The sequence below is a fragment of the Zalophus californianus genome, chromosome 17 (genome assembly GCF_009762305.2).
Source record: "Zalophus californianus isolate mZalCal1 chromosome 17, mZalCal1.pri.v2, whole genome shotgun sequence".
In the NCBI taxonomy this organism is placed as follows: Eukaryota; Metazoa; Chordata; class Mammalia; order Carnivora; family Otariidae; genus Zalophus; species Zalophus californianus.
The window spans coordinates 928897-952881 of record NC_045611.1 but is presented as its reverse complement, the minus strand read 5'-3'; the positions used below and the strand labels follow the sequence as shown (position 1 = coordinate 952881).

Genomic DNA, 23985 nt, shown 5'->3' with positions numbered 1-23985 from the left:
CGGGCAGTCTCAGCAACTTGCTAAAGAGACGCCGAAAATAACCCCCGGCCACAAGCGCTTTCATTCCCACAACAGGTGTGTTACTAAGTTAGACCGCACACGTGTCCCCGGCTGAGGTTTGGGGGCACACACGAGCACCCCTGTGGCTCCCCCGGCCCAGGGGCCTGGGCGGGGGTCGCGCTGGGACAGGGAACCCAACATGCAGCCACTCCCGCCAGCCCCTCTCTCTGTCAGCGCTGTGGCTCCGGGGACACGCTGGGCGCCAGAGCCAGGCCAGGCGCGGCTCCCACAGAGCAGTAAGGACAACGGTATCGCGGGGCGTAAATAATGCAGGACCCATACGTCACCTCCTGCTCAGAGCCTGGGGGCTCCGCGGGGCCACCCCGGGCCGTGCAGCCCCCTGGCGTAGAGTCGGGGCCTGACCTGACCGCACTCGCTGGCTGACAAACTACGAGCACGGCCCTCGAGCGCTTTCTGCCACGGGCCTCAGCTGTGGCTCCGAGACTTGGGCAGAAATGTCCACTGGCGACCGAGCACCCTGCGTGTCCCGGGCCCCGCGTGAGACCAGGAGCGTCTCATGGCTCCTTGTAGTTGCCCTTGGCACTAGGTGCTGGGATGACTGCCGTTTGACAGGTGAAGAAACCGAGGCACAAGCGTGGTACCTGCCCAAGTCACTCAGCCAGGAGGGGTGGGAGCTGGGGCCTGAGGTGGGCCGGGATCTGCCCTTGAGACGGCCAAGCGACTGACTTGCTGTTGACATCGGATCTTCTCACAACTCTGGGATCTGGATCGGCCTTATTCACCCTGCTCTGTGGTTGGGGAAAAGGAGCTCAGAGAGGCCCCCCACCTGCCCAGTGCCACACAGCTCATGAGTGCAGGGTGGCTGTGAACTCGGATCTGACTCGGGGCTCTGCGCTCTGCTCCCTGGGCCTGCCCCCGGCCCCCTCTTCTCTCTAAGGGAGGCAGGGCTCATGAACACAGCAGATGCAATAATAACGGGGGTGCAGGCTGTGGGGCCACTGCCACGGCCTTCCCAGGGCAAAGGCTGCTGGGGTGAGGACCTCCCAGGAGGCCGCGGTTTTTGTTATTTTACTTACAAAGACAGACCATAGACCACTTTAAGCAGCCATGAAAACGGCCGTGGGGCAGGGACATCGTGGGCCCGTCTTCTCGATCTGTAAGCAAAATAAGAAAAACACCCTGTCAGGAAAGAGCAGGTGGGTGGGCAGGGCCGCCCCTCCCCTCTGTCTCTCCACAGCAGTTTTGGGGACTGGGACTCGGTCACCACCTTGGGCCGGTCCATTCTCTTCTCTGGGCCTCCGTTCCTCTACTGTAAAATAACGGCGTTGTATTGGGGGGTCTCTTAGGGCCATTTCTGGGAGGACTTTCTAGAGCTCAACAAGCCCTGTAGTGTCTCCAACCGGCATGGGTGGGACACGCTGGTTCCTAAAAAGCTCTCTTCCTGGAAGGCGCCCTATAACCCCACTTGGCACCATCCTCAAGGGACCCGGAGCCCAAGCCGACAGGGTGTGAGGTCCATTGACAGACAAGCCAGTGGTGGTTCGAAAACAAGGCCCAGCCCTTAGCCACCATGAAGGGAAGAAGCACCAAGGGGGCAGAGATGTGATCTGTCTGAGCTGGAGTCAGTAGGTAGAGCCGAGGCCACATGGGCTGGACCACTGCAGACAGGCACTGAGCCCCCTGTCACAGGGAGTAATCAAGGGCAGGACGGGCCTTTGAGGGTATCCCGAGCCATCTCAGCCATCCTGACCACCGCCACAGCCATACCGTGGCTTCAACTCCAGGATGAATCTGTGTCCAGGCGGTCATCAGGCAAGGAAAACCAGCTTGAGCCATGGCTCAAGGTCAATCTCTGGCCTGCGTGGCTCCCAGGCTGCTCCTGGGGAAGCTGGAGAGGCTCCCACCCCCGGCGGCCAGGGGCATGATGCAGTTAACCACGGCTTTCAGGGAATTCCACACAACTCCAAGGCCCCTTGGAGGTGACCAGAGACCCAGATGGACACCCCAGCAGCCCAATGACATTAAAGTACCAGCTTCGAGTAGAAGGAACCACCGGCCTCTTGGAACCTCCATGCCCCAGATAGAGCCAAGTCCTCCCCTCCAGAAATGTGAGCCCATGGTGCACCAGTGTGAGGGGACAGATGGCTGTGAGGGGGGCCCTGAGCCACACACACGCCCCACCCCTGCCCCCAACCTGGAACATCTGGTTCCCAGACTGGTGCTTTCAGGAGCATGGGTCCTGGACCAAGAAGGAAAGTAGGCCTCGGTCATGCCGGCCACGGCCCGCTGGCTTCTCTGCCTGGGCACCAGACCCTGGAGGGTGGGCTCATCATTTGAGGAGGAGGGCCCATGGCCTTGTGTCTTGGGGGCTGCTAGTGGCGGTTAAATGCCGTGGGAGCCTCCGCCTGTGGCCGACAGGGGTCCAGCCCCGAGGTGAGGGCGGGGTCCGCACGGCAGAGGCAGAGGGGACCCGGCTGGCCAGCAGCTGCGTGATGGGAAAGCCCAGCCAGCCCCTGCAGGCCGACCCCAGCCTGGACGCCTAGGGCTACCGCAGTGAGAGGCCCCGCTCTCCTGGGCCCCTCCCGGGGTTCATTCCGGTCTCCATTACATATGGTGACCCTGGCACAGACTGGTCCGAAGAGGAGGACCTGGGACCTTCTGTGGAGGGAAGGTGCAGGGAGTGTGGTGGGAAATCTCTGCCTCAGACGACACACGGGGAGCCGCTGGTACGTTCCACCTGCCTCCCACGGCGTGGCGTGGTCAGGAGGCCCGCTCAAAGCCAGTGTCCTACAGACAAGGGCCAAGCCTGGCCTGACTGCTGAAAACAGCACCTTTCTCCAGGGTCCCCGACGGGGTCACAGCCAAGCCCCAGGGTCCCCGGCTGCCCGGCCTCCGATGACAGGGAAGAACGGAGCTGGGCCCTGAGGTCTCGCCTGGGCTCTGGCTGGCGGGAGGTTGTCTGAGGAGCCAGCAGGCTGAGGCACTCGAGGCTCCCTTCCCAGAGACAGGCTTTGCTTGGGTTTCAAACCTGGCGAAGGGTTCCCCACGTGTGGGGCTTTCTGGCCTCTGGACGTGGGGGGAGCAGGTGCCGTGCGGATTCCCTCCACTGCCCACCTGAAATGCTCAGGACACACAGCTAAGCCCCTCATCTTGGGGGGCACAGGATACCGTACCCCCCACTGGCCCAAGGCTGGTATCTCCTCCCAAATGCTCAAGACCCCAAAGTCACTGAGTCACCGATTTTTCTGAGTCAAGGCAACAGGTCAGCAGTGGTGTTTGTGGACTGCGGAAGCCCACCCAGAGACGCTGTGTGTGCCCAGATGCTCACCCCAGGTCAGCCCAGGGCCAGGGAGACACTGGGCGAAGGGCCGGCCCGCCCGCCACATCCCTGGCAGCAGGGCCCCTGGCTGGCGCCAGGTCCTGGCCAACCCTCACACCCCACTGCAGCCTGGCTGCCCAGCTCCTCTGAGGCCAGGGCCACCTCTGATGGACTCGCAGCCCTCGAGTAAGCTGCTGGGTGCTGGGAGGGCTCCCCCTGTCCCTCTCTGGGCTCCAAGTGTAAGAGCTTTGACAAAACACTCACGATGTGCTGTCACCGGGTAAGAACTTGTACTAACTCACTTGTCCTCACAGCAGCTCCGTGAGGCAGGGACTGGGGCCCGGCCCGCATTATGGATGAGGAACGCCAGGTCCAGAGAGGTTAAGTAGCTTGCCCAAGACCACACAGCCGCAAAGTAGAAGAACCAGGATTTGAACCCCCAGGGTCAGGCTCTGAGCCATGATGAGATCGTCCCTCTCAAGGGCCCAATGGTGGGCATTTATGGGTTCAGGGTGGAGGGCCCCCAGCCCTGGCTTGATCCACGGTAATGCTTGGAGCCTCACACGGCTCCAGGAGGCCTGCACTCTGCCCACTTGGTGCCCCAGCCCTTGGTTACTCACTTGTGTGAGGCGCGAAGGAGGGCAGCCGGGTGGCCCCCTGGGACACGGCCGGCGCTGGGGGCGGCATGCCGGGGGGCGTGGAGCGGGGCTGCGTCTTCACCTCGGCGGGCGAGTCGGGCATCGTTGCTGCCCTCTCCTTCCTGTCCACTGCGGGGGGCCACGGGGAGGGGAGAAAAAGAGAGGCACAGTGAAGCAGGCTGAGGGGGCACGAGGGACCCACGCTGGGTGTGGGCCTGCGCTGCGGGCGCCCGGGGGGCGCCGGGCTCCGTGCACAGCTGGTCCCAATCCCAGGGCCCGGTGTGCCCCAGACAAGCCTCAGCTGTGCTCCCGGGCGGCTGACATCCCTCCCACCCGGGCTCAGAGGGCAGGCGTGGGGCAGCCCATTTCAGGTGGGCTGGAGGGCGGAGCTGGGAGAATCCTGGGTCAGTGGGAACAGGACTGGGGTCCTTACTGGGGGGTGGCTCTGGGGGGGCTTGGGTTTACTCCCCTGCAGACCAGGGGGCTGGTGGCAACCCCCAGGCAGCGGCTTGCAAACACTAACTCCGTCAGCGTCCTCTGGAGGGCGTGTGCAGAGACGTCAGCCTCCCCACCCTGTTTTTGATGCTGCAGGTCTGGGGAAGGCCCAAGAATCTGCATTTCTGACAAGGTCCCAGGTGGGGGGGGCTGCAGGTGGTTGGACACCTCTCCCGGAGAAACCATGGTTCCCAGGACCCTGACAGCTCTCAGAGGTCAAAAGGCTCACCCTGGGTGGGGGGTCTTCCCAGGAAGGCCTGGGAGGCAGACCCTCTGGGGTGACAAACCCCTATTTAACCACCTGCCGGCCTGGGTAATTCACACTGTTCTAGACCTGGCCACTCGATATGTGGTCCACAGACCGACGGGTCGTGTGCCCCTGACCTTGTCAAGATTCCCATGCGGTCCGTGACACTCTGCTAAGGGTCAGGTGTGGAGATGTGCCATACCAAGGTCTGGGAGGGCCCTGAGCCCCGGGGCCTCCACAAAGCAGGGCCCACAGGAAAGGGCCTCTGGGCGAATCTGACCAGCCACACAAACCCTGAGCCAGCAGCTGGTCATTTCTGCAGCTGGAGGACGGTGAGCCCCGGGCCTCCCCCTCTGTCTTAACTCGGGTCAGCCAGTGCCCGGGCAGGCCGAAAAACCACAGAGGCGGTGGCTGGGATTTGGGGCAGCCCAGCTGCTCGAGCCGTCAAGGTGGGTGAGCTCTCCCTGTTACGGAGGCACAGCCTGTGCGGCCCCAGCCCCTGCCCCGAGCTCACCCTGCTAACGCTGATGGGGTCTCGCCTGGGGCCGGGGCTGCACACCTGTTAGCTGCCTCTATGTGACTACATCTCACGCGTCCTCTGCTTCTCCCCCATTCCCCTCTCCCAGGGGCCCCGCAGGACGAGACGGACGCAGACACACACGTGCACCCGGGGTAGCCAGCCTCTGTGGGTGGTGATTAATAATGCCGACAGATGGCATTTACTGTTACCTCGCGCCCGATCTGCAGCAGCCACCCCCTTCACAGAGCGGAGATGTCCGTCGGGGCTCTGACAGCCCTCTGCACGCCGGGGCCCCGCGGGCTGACGGTGAAGAAGACCCCTCCCCGCTGGGCCCCCCGGAGCAGGGAAGCAGCCGGTAATTAGCGGCCACCCGGGCCACGCCGCACCTGCTGTCCACTCAGCTGCAGCCGCTGGCCTCCCTCCCGCCAGGCGCCCTGCCCCCTGCAGCCCGCCTGTCAGGGAGCTGACGGCCGGGCACACATGCACCACAGCTGTGGGGGCCCGTCAACGCCGTGCCTGGCCGCAGGGCCGGCTGCCAGTCGCTGGTGAGAACCAAAGAAGGCAAATGTGGCCGGCCACCGTGGGCCCTGGGCCACCCCTGCAGGGTACAGACCCGTGCCGGCCAGCCCTGGGAGTGACCAGGCCCCCTGGGGCAGGCAGTTCCCCCTGGCCGGCATGGGGGGCTTTTCAGACATGTGGCCGGCTCCAACTTGCCAAAGCCCCTGCACGCTGGGGGCTTCGTTCCGGCCTCACGCTGAGGACAAATGGCACGGAGAGAGCAGAGGGAGCCTGCTGGGTCCGCGCTGCCCACCCCTCCCTGGGCGCTTGTGTGATATGCACGGCCAGGGGTGCGGCCCGCGGGCGCCGGGTGCCAGGCGCCAACACAGCAGGTCCCTTTGAGAATCCAGCTGGTGGATACTCAGCCCAGGGCCGCCTGCTGAGCCCCGAGGAGGGAACAGGCAGCTCCCTCCAGCGCCCGCGACCTCCGTGGCAGAAAGGGAAGGTGAGGCCTCCCGTTTCCTGAGCAGACACGCAAACGCTCGCGGCTTGCTCCGTGCCCTTGACAGTCGCGACTCCTCTTGCAGAGGCCCCAGGGGGTGGGGGTGCCGCGGCCAGCCCTGGCTCACAGGTACAGAGAGGCGCGGTGTCTGCCACGGGCACACAGTGGGGCTGGGCGCGCCCCCACAGGGTCGTGCGGGTTTGCAGGGCTGCGAGGCCTGCCTGTCCCCGGGGCACCGTGTTCTTCCAGAGGCCACGGCGGGGCTGGCATGCAGACCTGGCTGCAGGGGATGGGGGTGGCAGCCCCGGGGCACAGGTGCGCCGTGCGGGACCTCCCGAGTCTCTGGTGCCTTGTTTGAGTCCTGGCTCTGCTGCTTCTCACTGAGTGACCTGGGGGGGGGGGTCCCTGGACCTCCCTGAGTCTTTATTTCCCGATAGAGGGGGTAGCAGTCTGTGCACGCACGCGCTCAGTGAAATTCGGCGGAGGTTTATGGAATGACGGTGCACCAGGACCCTGCTCTGGAGGCTGCCGTCGGCACAGATCCCACCCCAGAAAATGACAGAGGCCGTCGGGGAGGAGCGGAGGGGGTGTGGCGAGGGGCAGGAACAGCGTCTGTGCTGCAGGAATGTGCAGAGTGTTCGGGAGTCTCGGCGAGGAGGTGTGTGCAGGGCCTCCAGGACGGAGGGTACGGAGGGCCAGTGGGGCTGGGCTGGTGCATGTGGACCTGCTCTGTGGGCAGGAGGGAGCCACTGAAGGCTCCACATGGCAGCCAGAGCGAGCCTCAGCTCGCACGTCCACTCTCCTGCCCAACACCTGGCAGCAGCCGCCACTGTGTGTATGGCTTCTTGCTGACCCAGGCCACCCTCCCGCCCCGTCTGGGCCGCCGACCACCGCAACCCTCGCCCCTCTCCCCGCACCCAGAGCACCCCGCCGGGAACGCTCCTTCCCTCTTGGTGGTTCCGCTCTGGCCTCATGTCCTCAGGCGACATGCCCCCCACACTTGAGCTCCTCGCCCTCTGGAACGTCGCCCCACGCGGGGATGACCTTGCCTTCTGGTCCGCCTGTATGCAGGGAGCGTGTGGGGCGGGGACGTCCAGAAGGCTGTGCACACACTCGATGCAAGACCAGGACGCAGGGTGGACGGGGGTCTGAAGGCCCCTGGGGTCTCCCCGCTTCGGGGCTGGAGGAGCCGGCCGAGCAGGGACAGCAGGGTGGATCCACTTAGGGCCCAGGCTTGGAGGGAGCTGGATGCTGCCCCCCAGCACGAGTCACTGCCTCTGTGAGTCTCGCTCCTTGCTTCTCGTCTCAAGCCCGCCAACTGCCCACCTCCCTGGTGTGTGGGACAGATCAAAGGAGACAGAGGGAGAAATGCACTTAGCAGAGGCCTGGCACCCTCCACGGTCACACTGCGGGTGGCGGGGGCCAAAGTCACTGTCCTTACCTATCATCCCCTCCCCATCCCCGAAGCCCCAGGCTGTGTGCGAGCCAACGGGCCCACAGCCCCTGCGGCCTGTGGGCAAACGGTAATGAGCTGCTGGACTGGGGCAGCCTTGTTCTCCTGCGCTGGCTTCCTGCCCTGCCCCCTCTTGAGGCTGCTTGCCAAGCCAAGGGCCGCTCCCTGGCCCCCCGAAACCCACAGCGAGGCTCAGACTCCCCACGGCTCTCACGGACTGGTGGCCAGCATGGGGCTGTCTGGGCAGAACCCCGCGCCCATAGCCACAGGAGCCGGCCGGGCTCTGAGTGCAGGGGTGCAGGGGAGGGGCTCCTCCATCAGATGCTGGGTGCCGGGGGCCAGTGAGGGGTTCAGGCCTGCTTCCTGCCAAGGCTGTGAGCGAGGTCTGGCTCAGCTCCCGGGCAAGGCCAGACCCACCTGGAGACCCCGGGAGGGTCCTGTGAGGCCGCTCGTCTCCTCCCTCCTTCTCAGGTCCCCTCAACGTCCCTGCGCAGTGCCCTCACCCCCGTGCTCTGCACACAGCACCTGGTAGAATTCCCCACGCCCTCCCCCCAAAACGTACTGTCAAGGCCCTCTCACGTCCTGACTCCCCAGGGTCACCCGGCCTGGGAACGGCAGACTAGGCCTGACCTGCGCCCTCCACGCCCACCCAGGCCTCTGGCTCCCACATTCCTCATTCTGGGGTGTTTCGAGGCTCTTAGTCCCACGGACCCTCCACCTGACAGTGGGGGTTCCCCTGGAAAAGCTCCGTTTAGGGGGCTCTGGTTAGGCAGATCTGGTCAAACCTTACAATGTTAACATATGAAAATAAGGATATCAGCTGCCCCAATGCAGGGCCTCACACGCATTAGTTTGTCTAACCCTCAGGTCAGAAAAAGTGAAGTGACCCCAAGGACCGATTTTTATTAGGAATTCCACAGGACAGGCTGGTTATCATGCCCATTTTTAGATGGTGAAGCTGAGGCTCAGGGAGGGTGAGTGACTTGCTCAGGTCTCAGAGCCGGAAGCACAGAGGGTACCAGGCAGAGGGCTGAGCCCGGCCCCCCCACCAGCGCCGCCATCCCCTGCAAGACCAGCCTGGGCTCTGACCCGACGCTGCCCGGGAACGATACGTGGGCCGAGCGGCACACAGGAGGGGCAGCTGCCTGGGGTCAGAGGTCCCTCATTGTGAGTCAGTGGCGTCTGAACTCGGGCAGGTGAGTGCCCAAGGACCATCTTCCCAACAGCATGGAGCTCCTTCTGATCTCGTCACGCCCAGGAAGAAGAAAGGAGACCCAGCCACCAGCATGCCCCGTGCCCCTCCCAGTTCCTTGGGCAGCAAGGGTGAAGGCACCGCGGTTCTTTCTGCGCAACCCGCCAGGCCCAGCTTGGTGAGTGCAGAACCCTGCCTTAGCCAAGTGAGGGGCCAATCACACGAGTGGAGGAAAGCTCGGAGTCTGGGGCAGGGACATCGAGCCCCATCACCCGACACCAGGGGTCCCCACCAGTCATCCTGGAGCCCGAGCAGTGTCTCAGCCTGAGGAGCAGCCTCGTGCCGATGCAGGCGGGGGACAGCCAGGGGAGTGCCGGCCCCCACCCACGGTCCTGGCTCAGAGGTAGGCAGACGGGAAGCGAGGGGCCCGTAGCCAAGCTCAACGTACACGGAGAAGAACATTCCTTATGTGAGGGGCCCAGACCGCTGGCTTGTGTGACCTCCCCACGACCCTCGGGGGCCGACGGCGCTCCTCTCCTCTTTCAGAGGGGGAAACGAGACAGAGAGGCCAAGTGACCTGCCCGGCTCCCACAGCTGCGTAGGGGCCGGCCGTGACCGGGGCATCACTCCCACCGGCCCACAGCCCCACAGCTGGCAGGTGCCCTCCCACCCCCTTCTGACCCTCCATCTGCCGCCCCGTGGAGCCTTTCTCTGTGGCGGTCCCCACCGGCCTCCCAGAGGGCTGGGGGCCTACTGGCACTGGGCTACTGGTGTCCTGGTGCGGGTCTGGGCAGGCAGGAGTCAGGTCATGTCTAGGCGTCCTAGTGAGAAGAGCCAAAGGGGTCCCCCGCCCCAACCTTGCCTCCCACCCTTGGGAACATTCCCAGACCTTGGCCCGCATGCCACAGGCCCATGGGAGAGCCGGCATCTTTCCCAGACGGCGTATCCAGTCCCCAGCTGAATGTCCCTAATCCATCCACAGAGGAAGCCGCTCTCCAAGCCGGGTGGAGCCGGTGGGAAAGAACATGGAATGTGCCGGAACCAGCCACCCCATCCATCACTGTCCCTGTCTGCCTGTGGTTCCCAGCCTGCCCTGCCTGGCTGAGAACTGGCTACAGCCCAGAGCTCCCAGCCCTGGGGTTCTAGAACCTTCTTCTGCCCGCCTCCAGTCTGCAGAACTGCTGGAAATAGCAAGCCCCTACTTTGATCATTTAGAGTCTGATTTCTGCTGGTACCTCATCTGACCTTTACAAAGGTCCTGGGAAAGCAGGAAGGTGGGCAGGTAACCTGCCTCAGGCCCTTTGCACAGGGAGGGATGGGTACCGACAGTAGGTAACCAAGCCCCGGCAATCAAGTCCTGACTGTATGCTGGGCCTGGACCCGAGCGCTCCTCACGAACCAGCTCAGCTCACCCTGCAACAAGCCTATGAGGGGGACAGGTGAGGAAACCTGGCCGCGAACCTAGGCCGTCTGGCTCCAGGAGCCACTCTCTCCGTGGGGTCTTGGGATGCAAGGGCCCTGCTCCAGGGTCTGCTGTCCTGGGTTGGACGCAGCCCCACCCCAGACCCCTCTCCTGGAGCTGACACATAGGCACGGGTTCCTGAGGCCCACAGGAGGCCGGGGAGGGGCCCCCAAGGTTCCGAGCCCCCCTTGAGTCCCCAGGATGACAGAGGCCAGCCTCGGAAGTATCAGAGCAGAAGGCTTTCCCGGGGCTGCCAGCGGGCAGGGCTCTGGAGTGCAGTGTGGGGGTCCTGCACCTCCTCCGTAAAGGGCAGAACATGGGGGCTGCCCCCCAGGCTCAGTGTCCGCATCCGTACGCAGGAGACGCAGTGTGAGTGTGAAGCGTGCACAGCGATCTCCGCGGTTCTGCTGAGGCCGAGAGGAGACAAACGTCCTTGACGGGGCCTGTGTGCCTGCCCGTCCCTCAGACCTCACACCTTCCTTCCAGGAGCAAAAGGAAGAGAAACCCCCTTTGAGGTCGTCTGGCCAGGACCAGCCTCCCTGTATGCCCCACACCCCAGTGAGACAGATGGTGAGCCCGCCCTCACTGTCCCCCAAGAATGGAGGGCTCCACATGGGGGCGAGGGGCAGAGCCAGGGGTGGGGCCCGTCTCTGGATTCCTGGCTTCTGCCCTTCGCCGGGCAGTGGGCCAATATTCTAAAACTCCAGCCAAGGTAAACCCATATGCCTGGCTTTCCTAGGAACCAGAAGGGCAGGCTGGCCCCTCTAAGACATATTTCCTACGACTGGTGCACCAAGGCTCCCTTGCCCCTCAACCAGGACCCTGAGTGCTCCTGGCTCCTTTGTGCCTGGCCTGCCTGTCGTCAAGCCTACTCAGCTGCTCCTACCTCAGGGCCTTTGCACTGGCCATTCCCTCTGCCACGGATTCCTTCCCCCAGATTCCTTTATGGCCTGCTCACATCCTCTGTGTTTTGCCCCAAGGCGACCCTCTCTCTCAGTAAGACCAAGTGCCTAGAACAGTGCTGGGCACACAGTAGGTGCTCAATAAATACTTGCTGAATTACAAACAGGACAGTCCACGGAGGCACAGTTCACTGAGAGCAGCCTCCCTAGCGTCACGGGCTCTCTTTCAGCCAATGTGGCTCCTGACCTCCTTCCCCATCGGGTCCAAACCACAGTGTGGCCCACGGGGCAACCCACGACCCTCCCCAAGCTGCCCACACAGCCAGGGCCCCTCTGCGCCACCTCCTTCCCAGGAATGGCCTCCGGGTGGCCAAGCCCTGGCCCAGTGGGGCAGGACTGCCCACTCAATAGACGAGGACACCGAGGGCAGGGAGGTCAGGGGCTTCACCCGAGACCACAGCTCAACAGGGCGACAGAGCTCTGACCCCCCACCGACCTCCTATTACAACAAGCAGCCCCCACATCGGGCCCAAAGCCCCTTCTAATCACACATCGCCCGACCCCTACAGCCTGACACCAAACTCACGCGGACAAAACACCGCAATGTGTCTGCAGGGAAATCAGGCGGAGCGACCCACGGCAAGGCCAGGGCTGCTCCTGGGCACCCCTCGAGGGCAGCACCCGCCGGATGGCTCCCTGGACTCAGACCGCCAACAGCATGGCCGAGCAAAGGACGCTGGCCTTGGGACAGGCACGTGGTCTCCCATGCGGTCTCCCGAGGGGGCAGCTCTGTGGGTCAGAGCAGCGGCCCTCGGTTTGCAGAGCCGCCCTCCCGAGTGCTCAGCACCGCCAGGGGCTCGGCGTCCACGAGAGGGGCTTGCCAGAGAGCAGCACAAGAGACAGGGGCAGCAGGCTGCGTGGGAAGACCCCCACCCGGTGGTCCCAACACACGTGATGCAGGGGGGCCCCCACCATGGACACAGAGTCACTGCCTCGGAGGCCGCTGAGCTTGGTGCAGGGCCTGGGCCAAGGGAGGCAGCTCCCAGCTCCCACAGGGCCCAGCCCAGAGCGTCCAGCTGGCCAGGCGCGCGGGGTGTGGGGTGCAGACCTCCGCAAATGTGGTCCTGCCCCCCCAGTGACCCTCCTTCACAGCCACCTCAGTCAGCCTGGCCTTGGGCTGAGGAGCATCTTTCCTGGCCCCAGGGTCTCTCAGAAACCTCCCTGACTGGGGGCCCGTGGGTGCATGTGGGACAAACAGGAAATCAGGCATGAACCCCCAGGAAGAGACACATTTCAGAAGGTCTATGAGCAGCGACGGACAGGGGCCACCAGGCTGAGGGAGCGGGGATGGGGCTTGGGGGGCTGTCTGCCTTTGGGGCAAACCCAGGACAGTGGGTGACCCTCCACGTCCAGACGGGTGGGTCTGATCAGGAGGCTTGGCTCCCCCCGCCCCCCGCCAAGGCCAATGTCAGAGGGGAGGCTTGTCTTTGATCCCCAGCAAAGCGACACGGGATTGTCAGGGGGGGTGCGGCCCTAATGAGTTCCAGGCGCTTCCCGCATCTGATTTCCATTACGGCATGCACCGCCCCCATGAAGAAGTCATGATACAAAAACACGGGCATTACTGTTTTCCCCTCCAGTGGTCAGGGTGGGCCTCCCGCCCCTGCGAGTGCTCGAGCCGAGCATGTCCGTCCACAGCCTCCCGCCCAGCCCTCGGGGCCATCCCTCTGGCCCTGAGTCCGCCTGCCACCACTCTTCCCACAGCACAGCGCTGAGCCCCCCGGAATGCCTGCTCCCAGGGCCCTATGACCCCCTGGGCCTGTGGGACTGGAGGCAAAGGTCGCAGGTCACCACGGCAACAAAGCTGGGCTGGGCGTCAGGAAACCAGGGTTCCCATCCTGCCCTGCAAGCAACTGTGACCTTGGGAAAACGACCCCAGCACATGTCTGAGCCTCGGTTCACCCGATGGAAAAATGGGGCCCATAACTCCCGCTTCTGGGGCGGGCGTGGTCTTGGACGAGGAACCCAGGAGGGCTTCCCAAAGTGGCAAGCCCGCCGTGGCCGCTCATGCCCGTCTCTGTCTCCTGGCTGGAACACCAGCGACTTTTCTAATCCGGGCCTTGGTGTCCACCCCTGTGACGTGGGGAGGGCAGAGCCCACCCCGAGGAGTCCCAGTGGGTGACCCGTGGAAAGCGTCCGGCACTCATGGATGGCGCACGTGCTCAGCAAGGGGCGTCCTGCTGTACATGCGTGGGGCCCCGAGGAGGCCCTGCCGCGGGGGTCCCGGGGGAAGGGCTGTCCTCCGCACGCCATCCACCTGCCCAAATTTGATTTTAAACTGGTTCCCTTTTGCTGAGAGCTGCTCATGCGCTAGGTCTGAAAGCCTCTGTCCTGAAAAAGCCCCGAGGTGTTGTCAGGCCCCAAGGTACAGTGGGGAAACCGAGGCACAGAGTTGGCAATGTCACCTGCCCTGGATCACACTGCAGATGTGTCCAGCTCTAAGGCTGACATCCCCAGCTGGTGGCAGACAGAGCTCGTCCCTCCCTGTGGACGTGCGCAGAGCCCACCCACAGGGCTGACAGCGGGCCTCTGTCCAAGGGTGAGGGGGTCCACAAGAGAATGTCGGGGCACAGTAAAGACCCCTTGCAGCCACAGAGGGGGCACCGTGTAGCGGCTGGGCTGCTGACATCCCATCAGCCGTGAGAGGGAGCCGGTCAGCCTGGGTAGGAAGGTCCTTTCTATCACCGAGATAAACACAACCGGACCAGATACAGCCTCACCCGAATGCCCCTCCAGCCCTAGCCAGCAGTCCCCTCCAGGCTGGGCTCACTCACCCCTTATGACCTGGCTACACGGCCCCAGGCTGAGAGACCTCATCCCAGACACACGGGGCCTGCCGGTCTCCTCCCAGCATCTCTGGAAAAGCGTGGCACATTTACACTCTACAGATAAACCTGGGCTCATCAAACCTGGGAAGATGGGGCACTACTGTCCCCTTCTTGCTCCAGGCTCCGATGGGGGGCAGGCAGATGGAGGCTCCCTCCATGCCTCCCCCACTCTGGCTCCTTCCTCCTCCCTTCTTCCTTCCTGTCCAGCACTCCCATCCTGCCGCAGGGCCTTTGCACCTGCTAGAACACTTCCCCGGATCTCCACAGGGCTGTCTCCTTCTCATCAGTCAGGCTTGGTTCAGGTCTCTCCTCAGAGAAGCCTCCCCTGACACCCCTGCAGGGCTGCCCCCCCGCCCCTGCACGTCCACTACCTCACCTGACTTGCTTTTCCGTGGAGCACTGGTCTGCACCTGCGCTCATCCCGTGCTGCTTCTCGTTCTTGTCTTTCCGTGCACTGCGAAGCCCCAGATGGAGCCCAGACCAGCGCCGGACACTTTGCAGGTCTGCAGCAGACATTTGAAGGTTTGCTGACTGGCCTGCAAGAGAGAGCCAGCATCCCCGCCCGCCCTCCTGCCGCCCCAGGTCCCATCCACTCCTCGTGCGTGAGCTCGGCTCCTTGTGGCAGGACGGCGCCCGGGCAGGGCTTGGTGGGGACCTGCCCCCGCCAAGCGGCTCCAGTTAGTAGCTCCCCTGTGTGTGCAGTGCGAAGCGTCTGAGGACTGGGGGCTGTCTGGAGCCTGTCCCACAGCAATAAGCATGGTTATGGTACCTGAGACCTCCCTCCACCCGTGAGGTGGACACATCACAAAATGACCCAGGCCCCTCACAGTGCGACCACAGCTCTTCCCAACTACTCGACATGGAGTAGACATCCCTGCCCTGCATCTGGGCCGGCCCTGGGACTTGCTCTGGATGCGGTAGAAGTGATGTCGGCCAACTCTGAGCCTGGACACAAGAGCTGCACCCGCTCTCCTGTCCAGCCAGCCTGCTGGAGGATTCCCGTGGGGCAGTCTCCAGTCGTGCAAGGGGCCCAGCCACAGTCAGCAGAGCCGCTGACCACAGACCCAAGAGCAAGCCCAGTGGGACCAGAACTGCCCGCCTAAAGAACTGTGAGCCAAACAATGGTGGTTATTTTAGCAGCTAAGTTTTGGGGTGGTTTGTTACGCAGTAATAGCTAACTGATACATCTGGGTGTTTAGAGCCACAACATATGGGAGCTGGAAGAGGCCTGGCGATCCCACCCATCAGATCACACAGATGGCAAATGTTAGTTGCCTCTGAGACTCCTGCCCCTCTGCTCCTCACCCCTCCTGCGGGGGCGGCTCAGCATGGACAGGCATGCTACCTTAGAGAATGCGTTCTCTGGAAACTAGCAAGGACACACGCAGACGGCTACCTCTGAGAACGTTTATCACCGCACTGTTTATGAGAGTCACAACAGGGTGGTCCCAGTAGAGGGCCAGTTAAGGAAATTCTTGGGTCGACGCAATATGATGCAGACTTAGAAATCGTGCTGTAGGTACATTAGCCTCAGGAACTGGTTTTCAGTATATACTCGCATCATCACACACCCCATAGCAATTTCACTGCTGGGTGCAGATGCAGGTGCATCAGCAGCAAGAACAGGAATACACATCAGCCGCTTTGTCAAAAGGCCCGAACTGGTAGCCATCCAAATATCTATCAAGAGCTGAAGGGGCAAATGCGTTGTGGTATATGAGACAGCAAGGGAATAAACCACCCGTACGGCCATGTGCACCAACACAGATGAATCTCACGTACAGTGGAGCAACAGACACCAGACCCCAAGAGCACATGCCATGCAACTCCATTTACACGAAGTTCAGAAACAGGCCAAGTGGTGTTGGCCTCTTACTGTAGGAGTCAGGACGCTGGTCGCCCTGATGGAGAGACCGAGAGGGGCCCAGGGCAGCTCAGGCAACGTTCGTTATCTGGCACACTGTGTGAGTTCGAGCCGTGGACTTCCATGTGTGGTACTTAAAAACCCACTAGCTCCCAAAGATGAGCCCATGGAACACTATCTAATGACACGGGGGAGTGACCCATGCACATCGAGAGGGGACAAGCACATCCAATTCTATCTTGAAAACAAACTCATGCACAGAAGAATGACCAGACACGAATGTGACCATGGGTCCTGGGTAGAAAGCAGTTCAGAGCCAGCAAGTTCTTTGCCTCTGTTTTCCAGAAGAGCCTGGGATTGTGGCTGGGCCACACAGCCCAGAGCTCCAACCACCCCAAACAAGTGGGGTAGGTGAGACCTTCTCAGACCCGAGCTCTGCGGATGGTTCTGCATCGCAGTCTTTACAGCATATCCCAGCGTTAAGCAAATTGTTAAAAGTCAGGGGAGGGTGGAGAGCTCAAAGCTGCTGGAATGAAAACCTTCCATGCTCTCCAAAGGGCTGCAAACACGATCCAGATGCCGGGCCTCCTCGCCCTGTGGCTGGCACACAAAGGAAGCACATTCCTCACCCAGCTGCTGGGGCTGCACGGCCAAAAGCAGTTCCCTAAGTGCCGTGGGGGAGGCACCCTGCCATCTGGCCGCCTGCTAGGGGGAGGGGAAGTGGGAGGAAGGGGTACCCTCTTTGCCCAGCACTAGTCCTAGAGCTCGTGGAGCCCTCTCCCCTCGCCCCATGCATGCCTGCCGCCAAGGGGAAGTGCCCATCTGCATGCTGGCACACCTACCTGAGTGTGATTGGGCTGTGGTGCCTCCCATAATGAATGCGGTGGCTGCCTGGGCGGATGGGTCCACATAGAAAGATAGGTGAGTGGGAGGTGGGTGGATGGATGGATGGACAGGTGGATGGGTGGGTGGGTGGGTAGATGGATGAGCGGACAGGTGGATGGGTGGGTGGGTGGGTAGATGGATGAGCGGACAGGTGGATGGGTGGGTGGGTGGGTAGATGGATGGATGGACAGGTGGATGGGTGGGTGGGTGGGTAGATGAATGAGCGGACAGGTGGATGGGTGGGTGGGTGGGTGGATGGATGAGCGGACAGGTGGATGGGTGGGTGGGTGGGTGGGTAGATGGATGGATGGACAGGTGGATGGGTGGGTGGGTGGGTAGATGGATGAGCGGACAGGTGGATGGGTGGGTGGGTGGGTAGATGGATGGATGGACAGGTGGATGGGTGGGTGGGTGGGTAGATGAATGAGCGGACAGGTGGATGGGTGGGTGGGTGGGTGGATGGATGAGCGGACAGGTGGATGGGTGGGTGGGTGGGTAGATGGATGGATGGACAGGTGGATGGGTGGGTGGGTGGGTAGATGGATGAGCGGACAGGTGGATGGGTGGGTGGGTGGGTAGATGGATGAGTGGACAGGTGGATGGGTGGGTGGGTGGGTAGATGGATGGATGGACAGGTGGATGGGTGGGTGGGTGGGTAGATGGATGAGCGGACAGGTGGATGGGTGGGTGGGTGGGTAGATGGATGGATGGACAGGTGGATGGGTGGGTGGGTGGGTAGATGGATGAGCGGACAGGTGGATGGGTGGGTGGGTGGATAGATGGATGAGCGGACAGGTGGATGGGTGGGTGGGTGGGTGGATGGATGGATGGACAGGTGGATGGGTGGGTGGGTGGGTGGATGGATGAGCGGACAGGTGGATGGGTGGGTGGGTGGGTGGATGGATGAGCGGACAGGTGGATGGGTGGGTGGGTGGGTAGATGGATGAGCGGACAGGTGGATGGGTGGGTGGGTGGGTAGATGGATGAGCGGACAGGTGGATGGGTGGGTGGGTGGACAGGTAGACGGACAGATGGATGGACGGGTGGACAGAGAGGTGGATGAGTCCAGGTGTGGGTGGGTAGATGGATGGTGCTGTGACTTCAGCATGATGCAGATGACCCCTTCCCAGGACACTCACAGACAGCTCTGTGCAGTAGTGGTAAGAGCCCAGCTCTGGGGTTGGACAGGTGGAGTTCTGCTCAAGGCCTCATCCCTTTGGTGGCCTTCAAGCCTCCCCACTCTGAGCCTTGGCTTCCTCATCTGGGCACTGGGGGTGCCCATTAAGTGAATGCCCCACAGCTGCTCTGTACACACACACACACACACACACACACACCTGGCTAGGACAGCATGGGGAGGGGGCTGGGGACCCCAGGAGGGTGCCTCACCTGGCTGGGGGGGGAGAGTCAGCGAAGGCCTCCCAGGGTAAAGGACATGTGCACTAAGATCCGAACAGGAGAGTCCAGTAGTGGTTTGTCTCCCAGGAGGGGCTGAGACAGAGTGCCGGGCAGGGGCCAGCACAGGCAGTCTGCGGGGTGTGACCCCAAGAAAGGTTGCACAAAACCCCTGGAATATTTTAAAGGTGATCTAATATATATTCAGAGGATCTCTAAAAGGAATCAGAAGGTGCCTTTGGGGAGAAAGGGGGCAAGCCTCCCTTCTTTCTGCATTCCCTTCATGCTATAGCCACCACCCCTTTTAAACCACGCCCTCAATTTATCTTTAAACTACCTGCTAGCCACCAGCATCACCCGTCCAACCACAAAGGAGACAGTAATGACGAGTAACAGACAGGTAATTACAAACCGGCACGTAAGTTACTATATGGCTGGCACTCCTATAGACTGCTTATTTCAGAAGAGGGATCGATGAAATCCAGGGAGCTCACGGGTCCATGGAAGTCGGGTAGCCAGGCCGCCCTCTGAGGTGGCGGGTCAAGTGGACGGCCCTGGACCCACCATGGGCTAGAGTGTCCAGTGCCAGAGAAGCTTCTAGGGAGAGGTGATGCTGCAGCCGGAGCCTGACGGCTGTGGGGTTTGCACACCTGGAGAGAGGCTCAGGGCACAGCCCCTGAAGCCGGGCAGCTGGAGTGCACGGGAGGGCGGGACGGGAGGTCCAGCCCGTCTGTGGAGGGTCTGGAAAACCCCGCCAAGCAGTTAGGAGTCTCGGCTGCTGGCGGGGAGGCGCACAGAAGGCTTAACTGATCCCCAAAGTGTTTTCGTTGTTTGAAAAACGTGCAAATTGGCTGCATATCACCTTGAACTCTCCAGAGGAAAGCTGCCAAAATTTTAAATAATAATGCTGCCCATATGAATGCTAAATAATAATTAGGGTCTGGCGCTTTATCCTGCACGTGTCCAACCGAGAGCCTTTCTCCTAAGTGGCAGATGCTCCTCCTACCAGCACCAGCCGCACAACGGCCGTGACCTGTGTGGACCCGCTTCACCTGTCACTGTCCACAAAAGGCAGAAATGCAGACAGGCCTGAGGCGCCCAGGACATGGCGGCCTCTCGGAGCCTCACGGTCGCCCCCGAGGGGTGCAGACACTGTCCCCTGCCGACAGCACCCGAGGGGCCCCAGGAGACGCCCTGCAAGCAGACGCCCAAAGGGGAGCGGATGTGAGGAGGAGGCGCTGGCAGGCCGGGGCGTGGGGACACAGGTGGGCCAGCCGTGCCGCAGGATAGCCCTGACGCGCCCTCCCCACAGATGCAGAAGGGACCCACCCGCAGGTGCGCCTGAGCTGTGGCGGGTCCGCCCGCACCGCCTCGCCTCGATGCATCTGTGGGTCCAGGACCGGGGAAGGGGCAGGCCTGTGGCTCTCTCTTGGCCCCACCTAGAGACCTGCGAAGACCCACCACCTGACATCACAGGGTTGTCCTCTTGCCTCTGCCGTCATGGGGGCGTGGGGGCTCCTGGCCGAGGTCACGCTTCCTCTGGCAGAGTCCCTGGGAAGGCAGGAGGGCAGTCTGGCAGGGACCTGGGCCCTCACCACCCTCACTTCCCAGATGCTCAGAGAGGTTCAGGTCCTGCCTCCAGGTCACACAGCCCTGGAGCAGGGCTTAAGTTCCCTGCTCACGTCCTCAGATAGCCACAGCTGTGGTTGATTTTTATGATTGAACGTCCGCAATGCGGGAGAGGCCTGGAGGCAGGGTGGCCTCACACCACGTCCAGGAGGGAGGGAACCCAGCCTGTCTCCAGGCGGCTGCTGGTCACTCTCCTCGGGTACCCTGAGCTGGGATCTCTGGAACACTGTCTTCCCAGGGCCCTCTCCCTGGTGGATCCCGGAACATTCCATCTTCTTGCCCCAGGAACCGTCAAAATGTCCCAGAAATTCCAGGCGTACCTCACCCAGAAGGCACAGCCCAGACTCCTGCCATGCAGGTGGTGTCAATGGGCATCACATGTCCCGTTTTCAGTGCAAGGAGCTTTCCGTGCGTTCGCCGCATACCTCCGGCCAAGCTTTCCCACTGGTCACAAGACCCGCTATCTACCTACTTCCGGAGAAGTCTGCCTCATGCTCGGGGTGAGCCTGCACGGGGGCCCAGACAGGCTGTCATCGGCAGGTAGGGAAACACTGCTCCCGCATCGCCCCACCAGCAGGACACAGGACGAGGAAAGGGGTCCCTCCTCCCCCCCCAGCCTCTGTGGCTGGTCCTCGTGGAGCCCTCCAGATATTTCCAGACACTTCCGTGTACGTGGAGTCCCTTGTGGGTTTACCCTCTAGGAAAAGACAAACACGGGCACCCACAAGTCACACCGTCCGATGCCCAGCCTTTCTCCGTGGGCGTTTTCCCCAGAGACGACCTGGAGGCTGCGCTCGGGCTGCAGGGCCTCGGCCTCCTCACCTGGACTCCTGAACCCCGGGGATAATCCACTCTTCCTCGGACAGTTAACAGGGTATCCAAGCAAAAGCAAGTGCGTATCCGGTTTGCCACGGCTGCCAGGCATACAGTAAGCACCAACTTAGGACCAACCTATAAACAGGCAACTCCCTGAGCACTTGCACCCTTGAAGGCGCTCCTGGGAGCTCTCCACGCACACTGGCTCATCTGTGCTGCCCTCGACCCCGTAGAGGAGGTCGAGGCCCGGCCCCGGGCCGCTGTTCCCCCGGCACATGCGGGGCCCCGACGCAGCCCCCTTCTTCGCTGAGACCTCCTATGACAACGGAAGGTTCTACGGCTGTGAGCCACGTGCACCACGAGCAAGGTGGCCGCGTGACAAAGACCCGAATCCGGACTTCCACTCCGTTAACTGAATGCGGTGCGCGGTGCCCACGTCGGAGGCACAGCCCCACCACACCCGCCGGCCGCCACCGGGAGCCAGCGTCCCCACGACCTAGGAACAACACCTCCTCTCTCTGAATTTAAAGAAAACAGCCTCCTCTGGAAGCAAACCTTTTAAACAGATGTTTCCTCTTGGCATGAGCCTCCTGTGCCGCCCCCCTCCCCCCCGCCGCCCGGCCTCCCTCGAGGCGGGGCCTGCTCGGCTCTCACACCGAGGCACAGGGGAGACCAAGTGATTTCAATTCTTTTTAGGAAGGGGGAGGAAAATATTTTTAAAAATGTGTTTTACAAGCCTGGCTTTGCCATTGTTTATGTAAACAGGTAAATTGTTTCCTGCCTCAATTAAAAACATCTGCCACATAAATGAATACCAATTAACTCATCCTGTTTTTAATTACTCTGTTAATTACACGCAGGCAGCAGAAAGGATGGCTGGGAGTAGGGGAAGCCGAGTGCGTTCCCTCCCCCAGCTTGGCACGGATCCGGCATGTGTCTGGCTCCTGGTGGATGAGGGGGGCAGGGGGGTGGTGGCACGGTGCCAGCCGGGATTCCCCAATCCGGCGCTGGCGAGTGGGCACCTCTTCCCGGGGCACCACGGCTCTCAGCAAGGAAGGAGCAGCCCCCTCCCGCATGCCCTCTGTCCCCACCACGCTCCTGCCCCCCACGCTCCTGCCCCCCACGCTGCTCCCAGCCCCACGACTCTGCCCCGTCACGGGAGAGGGAGGAGGGGCCTTCAGGGAGCCCCCTCATATCTTGGCCCCATTTTGCTGGGGAGGGAGGCGGCCAGAGGAATGGAGGCCTGGACCTCACCCAGGAAGGCCCGGCTCGGGGGATCCAAGCTAGACGCTGCTTAAGGACGCTTGTCTTATGCCTGCCTTGCCGGAGCCTGGAGCCCGCTCGGAGTCGCCTCCTGGGGACCCCCACCCGACCCCTCACCAGCCCTTCCTACCGTCCCCCTCCACAGCCAACACCACAGTTTGCAACCACGCAGCCCTGCTGCCCTGTCCAGTCCAGCATGAGCAGGAGGTGCTCAGGGACACGCACCGGGGATGCACGACCCTGCACTGACATAGGAGGACACAGCCCGTCCAAGGTCCTGGGGCTCGCACCTGCAGGGAGAGTTCAGAGCCAGGACATTCCACAGCCACGCCCCGGCTCTCTCCTTCGTGGGGCATCTCGGGGTCCATGCTCCACCCAGAACGGCACACCCCGCCTCCCACAGATGCGTGTGGCTATCGAACGGTGGCCCCATCCCTTTCCCCGGGTTTTCTGGTTTGTAGATGCTGAGATGGTCAGAGCTGGCTGGCTCTCAGAGCCTGTCCGGGCTGAGGGGCCCATAGATCACCACCCACAGGCCAAGTGCAGCCAAGTGGGCGTCAGGGCTGCTCGTGAGAAAGAGAAAGAGGCTGGGGGCTCCTGCTGACTCAAAGGGAGGGAGGGCCGTGATCCTCTAGCCATGTCTGCCTGGGCATTGGTGTGGACAGAGATTGATTAGTCATGTCTGCCCTGGGCATTGGTGTAGCCAGAGTGGACCAGCTCTCTGTGTATGTCAGTCCACACCTTACTCCACAGGTGGAAAACCTGATGCTCACAGTGTTCTAGAACATTCTGCCTATCCTACTAACTGTGGGTGCCGCTGCCTGTACTGGGGGGCCTTCTCTGGGAGGTGGGCCAACAATACACAAATGGACAGGCCAACCCCAAGGGCAAATCCCTCCCAAAGCTGGGTGCCGGTTGGCAGCCCTGAGATGCTGGCTACAAGCTGCGGCCTGGAATCCCGTCCCAACTGCGGAGGGAAGACAGGGACACAGCCAGTGCTGACTGTAATCCCTCCGACAGCTTGTGAGATTGCCTGTTGTTTAATAACCATAAGGAAAACTTAAAACGTGTTACTCCTTCCAGGGGTACAGAGAGGTTAAGTGACCGCCCAAAGCACACGGCTAAGGACAGAGCTGGGGTTACGACCCAGTCCGGGCAGCTCCACACGGGACCCAACCTGGTTCCTCCAGATATCCCTAGTCTCCCCTGTTTGGCAGACGGGGTGGGGAAACCTACAGGAGCGTCCCAGCATGTCCCGGACACACAGCAGCTGGGGAGGGGGTGGGTACAAACTTTGGGTTTGAGGTCCAGCGTATATCCACGTCCTGGCCACGGGCTGTGGGCTTGTTCCTTTGCTGGCCGTGGCCTCAGCACTTCCCTGAGAAATGGAGGGTGCTTGCCTGAGGATGCTGGGCTCTCTTACAGGTCTCTCTGCCTATTGCTTCCTGCTTGCTTCTCCTTCCAGGCTGACCTCCTGTGTGCCCTGTGGTGCTTCCCTGAGCTACTGGGGCCCAAGACCCCATTTCTCAGGACCCACCCTTCATAAGGTCAGTGGGACTTGCACCCTCAGACCTCAGCCCAGGGTGAAGGTCTCCTCCAGACCCTCCGCAACGTCCATTTCCTTCCCACACGCACCAGCCATCATAAGGATCTGGGCTGAAGCTCTGGGGCCTTCTACCCAATGTGAGCAAGAAAATGCATCTAATAACAGTGACCTCATTCGGGGGCAGGGGGCTCCCTACAGCACAGGGGGTGGCCACCGGGTCCTGACGAGGGGAGTCCCGTTTTCACGCACAGACGCCGGCTCATTGCACAGAGCCTCAGCCTGTGTCCGTGCCCAGCGGCTCTCTGGGGGCAGCCAGGAGGCAGAGTCCGTCCCCAAGGCCTGTCCCTCACTGGCAATGCTGCTGGCCATGGCTGGTCCAGATGCGGGGGCCTCCCCCGTCACAAGGAGGAGCCCAGACACCCACTGGTCGTGGTTTCCTGTGGAGACAAC

General features: G+C 62.1%; 1 protein-coding gene across 1 annotated transcript in view; it reads right to left on the bottom strand.

Moving 5' to 3' along the window:
• The window catches only part of CBFA2T3 (CBFA2/RUNX1 partner transcriptional co-repressor 3), an 85698-nt gene that overhangs the window by 16372 nt on the left and 45341 nt on the right, over positions 1-23985 (bottom strand). Inside the window, 1 exon segment of the mRNA XM_035725215.1 lies at positions 3961-4107. Coding sequence (XP_035581108.1) covers positions 3961-4107 — 147 coding nt within the window.